The sequence below is a fragment of the Bombus pascuorum genome, chromosome 2, assembly GCF_905332965.1.
Source record: "Bombus pascuorum chromosome 2, iyBomPasc1.1, whole genome shotgun sequence".
NCBI classification, from domain to species: domain Eukaryota; kingdom Metazoa; phylum Arthropoda; class Insecta; order Hymenoptera; family Apidae; genus Bombus; species Bombus pascuorum.
The window spans coordinates 2,664,038-2,677,327 of record NC_083489.1 but is presented as its reverse complement, the minus strand read 5'-3'; the positions used below and the strand labels follow the sequence as shown (position 1 = coordinate 2,677,327).

General features: G+C 34.2%; 1 protein-coding gene across 1 annotated transcript in view; it reads left to right on the top strand.

Moving 5' to 3' along the window:
* Positions 1-13,290, top strand: part of LOC132904734 (titin) — a 239,841-nt gene that overhangs the window by 52,221 nt on the left and 174,330 nt on the right. The window contains exons 25-28 of the mRNA XM_060955452.1: positions 149-329; positions 791-1,005; positions 1,362-1,646; positions 3,827-4,001. Coding sequence (XP_060811435.1) covers positions 149-329; positions 791-1,005; positions 1,362-1,646; positions 3,827-4,001 — 856 coding nt within the window. The remainder of the gene's footprint in view (positions 1-148; positions 330-790; positions 1,006-1,361; positions 1,647-3,826; positions 4,002-13,290) is intronic.

Below are 13,290 nucleotides of genomic sequence, written 5' to 3'. Positions count from 1 at the left end.
AAAGTTTTGTGAAAGTCAGAATAAATGATAGTAGAGCTATCTTATGTTCGATGGATGAAACGAATACAGTCGAATATTTTAGCTAAGCTTCAACATTTAATTCTGTAACTTCTTTTATAACAGAAAATCTGTAAATTTGTTGGCACAGGTGATTTGGTATCACGATGATCAACCTGTAAAGGAGTCGGCCGATTTCCAGCTGTTGTTCCAGGGTGACAAATGTTCCTTGGTCATTCACGAAGCTTTCTTGGATGATGCCGGTGTGTACAAAGTAGTCGCCATTAATTCTGGCGGTGAAGCGTCTAGTCAGTGCACATTAACAGTGACACGTACGTAGAAACATTTTATCGAATACTTAGGTACCTCGAAATTCGCAATTTTTATATTTTAATAATCTACTATTAATCTTGCTATTATTTTTAACACCAAGAAATTTGCTGTAAATTTTCGTAGAAGATCTTTTATTGTAACTTTTTGTCTATCTTATTATAGAATCTAAACTTTTTATTCTCTCTGATTGTATTTACAACAGCTGTACGTAATTATAATTTGATCATTCTCAAAGAGACACTCAAAGATGCTTATTTATAGATGTGTTAATTAATTCCGTGTCTTCCTAAACAAAATTCAAACTTCATTTGTAGATTACGTAATCCTTAGGTAAATGAAAAACTTAATCACCGAAATAATCTCCGGCTTTTGTAAATTACGCGTTCTTTTTCCTACGCGTAGAATAACAAATCTTAATAACAATAATTAACGTGTAAAATATCAAATATCTTTTATCCAGCGGTGACCGTTTCGAAAAAATTGGACAAGACACGAACAGAAGTGGAAGAAACATTGGTCGCGGGTTCACCTCCAAAATTCGTGAAACTTCCGACAGATTCTCTGGTGGCGGAAGGCGAGACCGCGACTTTTGAGTGTGCGGTAGTTGGAGAACCGAAACCAGAACTCAGATGGTTCTCTGACAGTGGCGAGATCACCGAGAACGAACGTATCCTGGTGAGTGTTTGCTAAAATAAAATTCAATGAGATATCGAAGAAACACGCGCGTGGTTTCTTCAGAACCAAGAACAATCAGACTCGCAGCTTTCGAAAGTTAAATTGTTTTTAAAGAATTATTTGCTAAACGTAATGTCACGTAATGTACGCGATACGCGCATACAAATAATCAAAATTTAAAAAAAGGCCCGATGATCGTATTCTTTGAACAACGTTATTTTCTACTGTCAAATTTATTTTTCTTTCTCGTATTTCTCACTAATGTTTGCCCTTCCATGTTAAATTAACTACTGCTGCCTCTACAAAATATTTAAATAATCCCCAACTTTATATCCTACTATGTTTTGATGATTCAGATCCAGCGGAGGCAAGATGGAACGAGTATTCTGAAGATTTCTTCGACGATCCCCGAGGATAAAGGAAATTACGTAGTCAAAGCGTTTAACGCTCACGGAGAGGCGAAAGCTTTCGCACGTTTGGTTGTGAGATCGTTGGGTGACTTTAGGAGAAAGGAAGAATTCGTGCAAATGGAAGAGAAATTGATCGCTCCTACGTTTAAAGAGAAGTTTGAAGACAGAAGAGTGTCAGAGGGCGTTTCTACGAAATTCGAGTGTATCGTAGTTGGGAAACCGGCTCCGAAAGTAAGTTATATACCTTTCGTTTTGAATTTTGAAATATGCAAATTATAATTATTAAGCCAACTACGATATATATATAAATAATTCTTGATTGTTTGAAAGAAGAATATTATATGCCTTGTTATACAATCTTCAAATAATTAATGATTATTTATGTATATCGTATTTGAATTAATAATTCTAATTTCTATATTTCCAAAATGAACATAACTGACAATATAATTGTCAATTCTTTGTATCTTATAATGCAGAACTGAGGGATTTATGTTAGAACCACTTTCTCAATTGTTAAAGTATCTTAAAAGTTATTATCCATTTTTGAATTCCACTATATTTCTTCATATATTCAATTCAGATACTTTTTACCAAACTTGTAGACTTTTTGAATTACAAAATCCTAAGAAATATAACAGGAAATAGAAGATACACTGATATTTAAAAACTAGATCCTGTGTTAGGTGAAACAGTTTGCTATTAGTATCGTTGTATTTATATCGTTACTATAATATCGTTTTCAGTATCATCGAAGATCCACTTGACCATAATTTGCGAATATCTTATACGATTGACGTCGCTAACTTGCAACCGTGGAAAAAACCATCTGTCACAAGAAAATCACAGAACAATTTTAAATATCGTTAAATAAATATCAGATTCTCATAGTCTAAATAAAACCATAATTAGGTCGCCGATATTTCTATGCAAATTTATATTTCTACGAACACAATTAGGAAACTAGGACCTAGACAGATTTTCTTTCACTCATCAAATATTATAATGACAACAATATTTTAAATATTTTATACAGTAGCTACAAAAGGTAATGTCACCGTTGTATTTATTATAGCAAGTGTACATCGCTTAAATAGGTCAACTATATTAAATATCATATCATTTAACAATATCCTTTACGACTACAAAAATTTGATAGTACAAAGATGAAATATAGAACCTGATTAAAAATCGCTTCGTTAGAAAATAAGTAGCCCCCATACTGGTTCATATTTTGTAGCCTTAAATTTTCTGTAAATATATAAGATACATAAAAATCCACAGTTTGAACGTAATGGAAAGTGCAGCTCTTAGCCTCAGACAACTACTAGATCAACAAAGAAAAATGTGTCACAACCTTCGAACCACGTGGAACTCGCATCAACGCGCTAAATGTTGCGAAATGTTCACGACTACTGATCGATGGGAGGAGATGAAGCGAATAGACGAGTCTCGAATCGCGGCGCCGCATCTTGGATCGGTTTTTCGAAGGTGTCGAGGGACGCGTAAAAGATGGGGCGCAGAGTTGGCCAGCCTGTCAGGAGGTGGCCGACCAAGAGTAATTTCGTGCCTCAGGGTTATATTTAAACGGGAACAATGTACCTGATGTGGAAATTCGCGGGTGCAGCCGCGCCGCGAGGTTCTCCGCGAAATTTTTAGTGACACTCGCGGATCAGGTATCGATATCGTTTCGTTCGTGAACTTTCCATCGGATTATTTCCGATTTGAATATTGTGAAACTATTGATTTACGATCAACGCTCTATGTATAATCGACGAGAATACGAATTACGCAGCTGCCTTTATTTCAGTATGCAGAACGATCGAAAGAATTTTGCGTGCTAGTAATACGTAGCAGTTTAGTATTGATTTTATACGCGTGTACTTACGGATTGTATAATTAATAGAATTTCCTGGTACGATCCATCAGATATCGTACGTAATCGGCATTCTGAACTGTAGAAACTGGTTCGTTCGTTCGAATACGCCGAACATTTCGTGGAATTTTCTGTGTCGTTGGTGGATCGAACATCCACAAACAAGAGTAGTTTATATTTCAGAATTTTGTGATGCAATCGATTTCGAGTACGTGGTCCCGTTTGTAGCTTCGCAACGATGCTTCGTTTACTGTCGGATGATGAGAAAGTTCTTTTTCTTCTACAAGCTTTTTAAACTTGGCTCGAGGTTGGGACTTTTATTTACCTTGATCTTTGCATGGAATTGGTGTTTTATAGTGATCGATACAATTACATCGATATTTCTCGTATATCAGGTGTCTTATGGTTACGAATATACAATTATTCTTTTAATTATATAAATCCAACTTCTCCAAGGGATGAGACTTTTAAGCAACGGATCGATAGATTTCGAGAAATAAAATATAATTAAGCGAGTTGATGTGGTGACTTTCAGATTCAATGGCTATTTAACGATCGTCCTGTTCATGGCAAGGACTTCTTGGTGTCGGTCAGCGGTGATCGACAGGTGTTGACGATTCCAGAGACCGGAAGCACGCATGTTGGTACGATTTCCTGCGTGGCGGAGAACGCTGCTGGCAAGGCGATTTGCAGCGCTCGTCTAGATATTGGTAAGCAATTAAATCTGACCTTAACGCTTCTTAAACAAACGTATCCCTCGTCAGGAACAAAAGAAAAGAATGTGTATCATTTTATCATTCGCAACTACTATTATACTACTGCTATCTATAACGTTATAATATATATGTTTATAACACAACGTTTGCTAAACGCATCTATAACTTGTACACTCTATTCCCCGCTTAAATTCTTCTTTTTTTAAATCGACATAACGTTTTCCAGTATAACATAGTAAATTTTTAATGGAATAATTTTTCATTTTGTATCCATCAAATTATTATCAATCTTATTATATTTTACATCTTTAACCATTTCGTCGTGTCGAATTTCTTTTATTCTGCTATTTGCGCTAAATATTTCCTACGCTATTTTCCTAAATTATAATCGTTACATCTTTAACCATTTCGTCGTGTCAAATTTCTTTTATTCTGCTATTTGCGCTAAATATTTTCCACGCTATCTTCCTAAATTATAATCGTTACATCTTTAACCATTTCGTCGTGTCAAATTTCTTTTATTCTGCTATTTGCGCTAAATATTTTCCACGCTATCTTCCTAAATTATAATCTTGCACTTCTCTTAAACTTTTATCACACAATTTTCTGTACTCGTTACAGTAACAACGAGACAAGTACTCGTATTTATCTTACCGTTTATGACTTTCTTACACGTGAACATCAATGAACTCGTTCATCATTGGATACAAACTACTACATCGTTGCTCTTAATGTATTTAGTCTTCGAAAATAAAAATATTCGTCTCTCGTATGTTTTCGTCGCTGCTCGATTTTAAACGAAAACGAATTCCGCAACGTCGAACAGCGTGGAATATTCACGGTTAATTCTAGGCGATGTCGATCTTTCGGAAACGAAGCGATTTTTATTGCCAACCGCGTTTCAGTAAATTAGTTCGCGCGTAGCCAAAATATCGTCGAAACCGGCAACGGTGTCACGAGTTATTAATACGCGTCTATGCAAGCCGAATGGCAGCTTCATTCACCAGGTAGCCGATACACAGCAGCTTCCACATAGAAAAACAGTATCACCGGAAAAGCGAAATGTCGCAACGAACGAAAGATACGAATGGATAAAAGATCATGATACGTAGCAGCGGGATGTTGCGACAGCAACGGGCTCTCTGAAATTCGACACCGTTCGTTCTCGTTGGTTTTCGCGAGAAAAATCACGCGACCACCCGTTTGCCAGCGTCTTGAAGTTTTGGTTGTTTCGTTGCAACGCTGAGCCCGCGCAATTTTCACTTACCTTCGCTGTGAGGTATTCGTTTAAATATCGTGTTCGAATATATTTCACTTTTCTATTGACGTTTTGTTATTTTTATCAAATTTTATCTCTTGTATCCTAAATTTTTACATAAATTTCTTATTTGTGTATTTCTAAAGTTTGTTCCAATTTTCTATTTTTCTATTTTTGGTCCTGTTACAATTGTGCTTTTTGTATAGACAATGAGAGGGTTGTTTATTTTTTCTATTCAATTTCGTTGATTTTACTGAATATTTTATTTTTTCTTCTCCTTATTAAATCTTCGTATTTGTTTACCCTCCCTCTGGTACGTTTTACTTTTGTCGTAATTGTACTTTTGTACTGGGAAAGGGTTGTTTGCTTTTTCATCGGTTTCCATGGATTTTGCTATTTGTGCATCCTTTTGAATTTTCCTGTTTTTGTTCGAACTTATATTAGTTTCATTCAAACAATTTTCGTAACGATAATTTCGCATAAAAATGATTTATTCGTGGTTTCTATGGATTTTTAACGCTTTTATCAAATTCCACATTTTTGTCGCCTTTACAATGAAATTTCTTCATTTATAAATTTCTACACTGTCTTCTCCTGAATTTTCACTTATTTTCTACCGCTCTCCTTTTTTCCCCTTAAAATCTGCCCTACATTTTCCCATAAACACGGTGAAATCAGCTATTTTTATTAAAATGATAGTAAGTGGTCGTAATTTGAATCTTTTATTAACATTCATCCCAACGATAAATATCTCTTTCCGTTTTGGCGTCGTGTAAATTCTTTTTGACGGGGATATTCGTGAACAGGCGATATCCCATGATCCATTACCCCGAACTCGGCTGTAATATAGAAGGGAGGGGTCTTATTTTTAACCAGGGCGACTAAACAAACTCTTTTCTCTTCTTTCACCGACGAAAAGTCACTTTGAGTCACGACTAATATTAGGTCGGTGCACATGCCGCGCAATTAAATCTGACGTTTCTACGCCCACCTGTACACTGTATTACGATCCACGTAGAAACATTCGTCTAGTCGATCGTTCGCTTCAATACTCATTTTCTAACGTATGTTTCGCATTTTATAGAAATTGCCCGTAAAAAATCAGGTATTTATTAATTTTGACTAAACGATAAATTTCTTTGAATCGTGAATCATCGAACGTAAAGAAGAATAACGATTTCAACGAGTAGTTTTATGGTGATACTGTCGATAATAGAGTGGATGTGATCTCTAGAAGTGTTTGTTTCACAGCGGTGAGCAATGGTTTCCGGTCAGATAGATCTTTCGCTTTATATTCCAAAAGCGATATTCTGATTAATATTAAATAAAATTGTAGGATTAAATGCTATTACATAGAAAATGTATGAAAAATATTTATTTTATTGTAGGAATTTTTCTGAGTAATATTAAAAAAGTATGTATTCATTTAGAATTATTTTTCTTTCTCTTGTCATATCCTTATGCTCAGTGTTAGTTCAAATTCGTTTAGATATCTTCCACAAGAGAGTAAAGTGAAAGATCTATCTGGTAGAGAACCTTTGCACACAACTGTAAATATAGTAGATTGGTTGTATGTATGCAGATTAGTGATGTAATACGTGTTAAATAAGACTTCTATATACGTGCGTTGCTTTTCTAGTACAGTGATTGTGCAGTATGTTCATTGATTGTTATGATCTTTGTTATAGTTTTATGCAAGTACATATATTTTTGTTTCCTCTTTTTATTGATCATTTAAGAGAAACGCTAGGTGAAATTGTACCCTTAACATTGAGAAAGCTGTACTTACAGATTAAGATCACATACGTGAAATCTAAACAGTCGACGTTACAGAATTAGTAACAACGTAACCAGCAAACTACTAATATTATACGCCTAACGTATCGAAGTTCCAAAATAAATCATTATGATTCAGTATGATTCAGGGTTATAAAGAAACCATAATCATAAATTCAACGCTATTTCAACGATGTAAATACAATAGAGAAACTATCACACCCATTGGCGAGCAACATTCTTTCTCCAATACTTTATAACAAAAAACAATAGGACGAGTGAAGAAGTCTAATTATAAAAGAACATTTCGTTTTTCATTTTTTATGATCCTATCGACACTTTATCCTCTAGAAAATCGATTCATCAAAAATTTCACTTTTCATCCTTCACCATTCGATCGAAAATATTTTATAACAAAAGACAAGAGTGAAGAAGTCTAATTATAAAAGGACATTTCACTTTTCACTTTTCGTGATCCTATCGACATTTCGTCCTCCAGAAAATCGATTCATTAAACATTTCACTTTTCATCCTTCACCATTCGATAGAAAATATTTTATAACAAAAGACAAGAGTGAAGAAGTCTAATTATAAAAGGACATTTTGTTTTTCACTTTTCGTGATCCTATCGACAATTCGTCCTCCAGAAAATCAACTCATCAAACATTTCACTTTTCATTCTTTACCATTCGATCGAAAATATTTTATAACAAAAGACAAGAGTGAAGAAGTCTAATTATAAAAGGACATTTCGTTTTTCATTTTTTATGATCCTATCGTCACTTTATCCTCCAGAATATCGATTCATCAAACATTTCACTTTTTATTCTTCACTATTCGTGATTATTAATATTATTCCAAGACAATTCGTTTCCTAAAACTCAGACGCCAAATAAAAATGACAAACGAAATAAAAATTGCAAACTGAATAAAAATCATGAACTGAAACAAATAGAACGATACAAAATTACAGTAGACCTAAATCTACTGTTCCATTAACAAAGCAAAAAAATAATAAAAAGCACAAAGGAAGATAACGAGAAAAATTCCTAATAACAAAAATTTCGTTTCATTTGTAAGATTCCAACTACGATAAATTAAACCTCCTCTTAAAGCTCGTCGATCATTTCAATTTCCCTTCGAACGTTTGATAACTAACGACACTAACTCACTATTATTAATTAGACGAGGTCCATCCCCGAGGACAGGTCAGTTCCGTGATTTCCGTATTCTCGCAATCTTGTTCCGTGTGTCGCGATGGCCAGAGGAGATGCTCTCCCTCGCTCCTTCTCTCTTTCGGCCGGTGCACACACGCAGAAAGCACGTTATTTTTGTCGGCACGAATACCCGGCACGTAGCCTAGTCCAGAGTCGCTAACCCAGGGAATTCGAGCGCGTCTTCTTCGGGGAGCCTCGCTCCTACCTAGTGTCGCTCTCTTCGATTCCACCACGAAACGCCATCGACTGACCCATAAATCGACACGAAATCGATCGACGCTCTGAAACCTATATTCCAGGTAACACGAGTAATAAGTAGACTGTAGATATTTATGCAAATTCGTATTTTTGAGAGCGTAACTAAAGCACGAAGCATGAGCAGATGCTTGTTTCACTTGCTAAATATTATAATCGTTAATCCATTCTCGATATTTGCATATTTTTATGTACCTAACGTTTCATACTCTGGCCTATTACGTGAATTTTTATTGTACGAATCGTTTTGTGAACCTCTTCATCCTCAAACCTATCACAAAGGCATAAAATTCCGCAGTCTTCTAATAGAATTTTAGTAATATAATTTAATTAATATAAATTATTCGAGGCTTGTTGTGTGCGAAGCGACAGTTCGATTGTTGTCTTGTGTGTAGACACGCGTGTTTGAGATTTTAATTTTTATCGAATTGAACGAAATTCATTGAATCTTAAGAAAGACGTGTTCATACGAGCAGAAGTTAGAAAATTAGTCGTCTAAAAGAGAGAGTTTTAATATAAATAATATTTCATATAACATTCTCTGTCAGAATAAAAATATTTGATGAAAAAGGAGCAGATTAGAAAATCGATAAAATTAGACATTCCATACATCAAGATCTGGCACATTCATTTTATCCCATAGTAGCAAATTGTAAATTAAATTATAGTTAGCGAGATATTGAAATATGCAGAATCTGATTAGAAGAGGTTACAGAACGTTGTTTTGACACGTTGTTAACATATTTCGTGGTAGATGATTCGAGTATCTACGGATAACGTGACACAGGAGACAGCTGTTTGATAAAAATAAATTTCCTTCGGATGGCAGTATGATGAAACGACGGCAGAATTTATGTGGTCATAATCAAAATTTCTGACAGTAAATCGTATCTTCGAATGAAATTTCGATGGATCACGTTGTACAGGTATTCTTATTTTTCAAAATCGTACTATACGAGACCAGCCCACGTATTCGTAAATATGTTTTATTAGATTAACCCTTTGCACTTCTATGTCGAGTGTGACTCGACATCAATTTTTATCTCAGGAGTTCCTTTGTCGAGTCTCACACGACGTTCTTTCGTGTCCACCTTTTTTTTTTTTTGTGAAACGTGCGAAAGAAAACGAGGATTGCATCCTGGAAACTGTTTCAAGATATATCATACACTTAAAAATTACAAAATACAACAATAGTGTGAATAAAACTATTAAAGTGAATATTTAAGTGCCATTTATATTAAAGTGCTATTTAAGTGAATTTCCTTCTTCCTTTATTTATTTAAATTGGCTTATTTTTTAGTTAAAGTAAATTTCAAATAAAACACTCAAAAGCGTTGACAGCTGCTGCTAACGAAAAATAAATTCCGAGTGCAAAGGGTTAAAGCAATAATTTATCTTCTAAAGATATCTTACAACGTCTCTTCGATATCTCGTGCAATTCCTTCTTTTGTAAAATTCCAACTTTGTAAAATAATTCCTACGAGAAGTACGTTATAAATCTATGAATTAATTAAATACTTCTCAAAATTCCATTAAATTTTTCTATTCGTCCCCATCATCCTGAATTATTTGAAATCCCGAAAACAACTTGCAAATGAAATTCGCTACGACACAGTTTCTCGCCGTTGTATCTATTTTAAAAGGGATCATTATAATTCCCGATATCATTTCAAATCTCACGCTCGACTTAATAAATCCCGTGCCAATGATCGATTTACCCGGCGCTAGGTGAACGTTACTATTTTCGTCGTTGATCGTGGGCATACTGTTTTCTTAGTCGTTCGAAGGGCTTTCCAATCCATCGAAGCCACGATACAACGTCCAAAGTTAACTTTTACGGCCTTTCAGCAAACCATAAAATTCGTAAATCGTGTAACCAACTTCCCATGAAGAAAAAAAAGGAAAGGAAAAGAGGAGCTTGATTCTCTGTAAATAACAGCCGCGGTGTGATTTTACTGGAGCCAACATCCGAACGGATGTTTCGTGATTTGCGAGTGAATTCAGGACGACTGGGGCCGAATTCTCGCGATCCAGATATGTCGGTCGGGATGAATTTTCGGTTCGAGCGTATCGTATCTTGGTTTCTCGCCAACCTACAAACTTCTTTTGATTAGCTTGAAACCTGAAGTTTATGAGATCTTCAGGTGAAGAGCGAGATATATTGGAAACAATGAAATGGAATCCTTTGGTAGTTGTAGTTTCGTCACTGAGTACGTTTAACCAATTAACAGATTTTTATTGACATTCAATCGATTTAATCTGTATTAATTAATCATATATTTCATCGAAATACATTTTCAAAATATTGCGTATTTGTTTCAAGAAAAATTCTCATTTCAGGATGATGATCTACGTTTGTGAAGTTTATCTAAATTTCTTTTTACGATCTCAAAATCGAGACCATATAGCTAATCAATAACTTAAGAATATAAATCGCATATTAACAAAATTTACACGCACTTAACCATAGATGTATGTATACATAGTATTTATCAGAAGATTGCATGTATTTTGAATCATGCATAAATTTTTGTAATTAATACGAAACTTCTATCGATCGAGTATAACAACTAGAAATTTTCAGTAAACTACTTACATCAGTGAAAATTTATACGCACTTATCCATAGATGGATGTATACGTAATATTTATCAGAAGATTGCATGTATTTTGAATCATGCATAAATTTTTGTAATTAATACGAAACTTCCATCGATCGAGTACAACAACTAAAATTTTTTAGTGAACTACTTACATCAGTGAAAATTTATACGCACTTATCCATAGATGTATGTATACGTAGTATTTATCAGAAGATGGCATGTATTTTGAATCATGCATAAATTTTTGTAATTAATACGAAACTTCTATCGATCGAGTACAACAACTAGAATTTTTTAGTAAACTACTTACATCAGTGAAAATTTATACGCGCTTATCCATAGATGGATGTATACGTAATGTTCATCGGAAAATTGAATGTATTTTGAATCATGCATAAAGTTTTGTAATTAATACGAAACTTCTATCGATCGAGTATAATAACTAGAATTTTTCAGTAAACTACTTACATCAGTGAAAATTTATACGCGCTTATCCATAGATGGATGTATACGTAGTGTCTATCAGAAGATGGCATGTATTTTGAATCATGCATAAATTTTTTAATTAATACGAAACTTCTATCGATCGAGTATAACAACTAGAATTTTTTAGTAAACTACTTAAATTAGAGGTAAATATTTTCTGTTACAACGTGTAACTGCGTAGAATGCCAAATATCAATAAATTTTACATAATTTGCAGCGAGTAGAATTCCCAATTTGATAGACCAGAAAGTTAAGATTCAAACTAGAATTGAAGTTTATACCAAACTCTGTTATGAAATTAATTTATTAGGTTGTCAGAAATGTTTCTTTCGTTATAAAGAAATAATAGACGCACAATACTTTTTGTTTTATATTAGTTTATTGAATCATGCACGAACATAATAATAGAAATAGAACGAAGTGGATCATACCTAATTCAATAAAATAATATAAAACAGAAATTATTATCACCTTATGAAACGAAAGAAACTTTTCGGACAACCTAATACTTCTCCTAAATTGGAACCATAATCCATACGACAAATATAGTTCGATGTTACAGAGCCAAGGAATTAATTAGCAAAAAATCACTCGTTTCGAAACCAGTCGTCTTTTAATAGAAATTGTTAGACAGGAAAAATTTTCGTTCTATTATTTTTCGTGACTCTCGTGGAACGTACAATTCGTTTAAAATTCCTTGAAGCTTCTCCTGTTTATTTAACAGTTAAACCTCTGTTCTGTCTTTCGAAATAAAGAAAGGTGCGAAATTTCTAAAATAACGTAGAATACGGTTCAGTTCGTCTCGATCTCGCGATAAGATTAATTTCCTTTTTCATTGTTTAACGACATCGGCGGTCCTCGAGTTCCGTTTCCGGTTGCCTTCGAGAGTCGAGTAAATGCGGAATTGCTGCAAAACGGTTACGCCATTCCCGCGGATTCCAATTCCGGATACGATGATCCGATTCTAGCGTGGCATCGATTTAACTGGCTAGCTATTAATACATTCGTGATTCAAGGGAACAGATCGATGTTGATCGACGATCAAACTCTTGATTTCTGAATAGCCTGCGGAATTTCATGCACCTACGAGAAATTTCAAGATACAAAAATGCACAGTACACGCGTAATACGAAGAAACATATGAAACATTTATCCTTTGCAATATTTCACGGATAAAGTATTTTTCTGCCTAAGTGCCATTTTGTAAATTTATATATTACAAATTTATATATTATATATTATATTACATTTACAAAAATACGAATTTTCGTAAATGTCCACCTTCTGGCGATGCTCTAGCAGGAGAAAACAAAGTTGCAAAGTCTATAGAAATTCAGTGTCTGTTCAATATTTATTTATTATAGAAGCTAATTAATATTTTACAATTTAATATCACACTTTTAGCTGTTGAAGAGTTTGAAGAGTTCGCGCAGAATAGATCGATGCGAGTCGATCGTCAAAGTATAATAGTTCGATAAGACAACGAGATTGAACGATTTAGAAAAATGGTAGATTTTTGTTGAATTATATAAAATTATTATTTCGTAGTTTAGATTATTCCTTTTCGCTATAATTTCGAAGGATTTAATAGAGTAGTGTATTTGTCGCGAATTTTGTTTTTGTTTACCTACAGCGAGTATTTTGCGTGCGATTTATTTTTATTAAAAGTGTGCTCCATTTTGTCGAGTG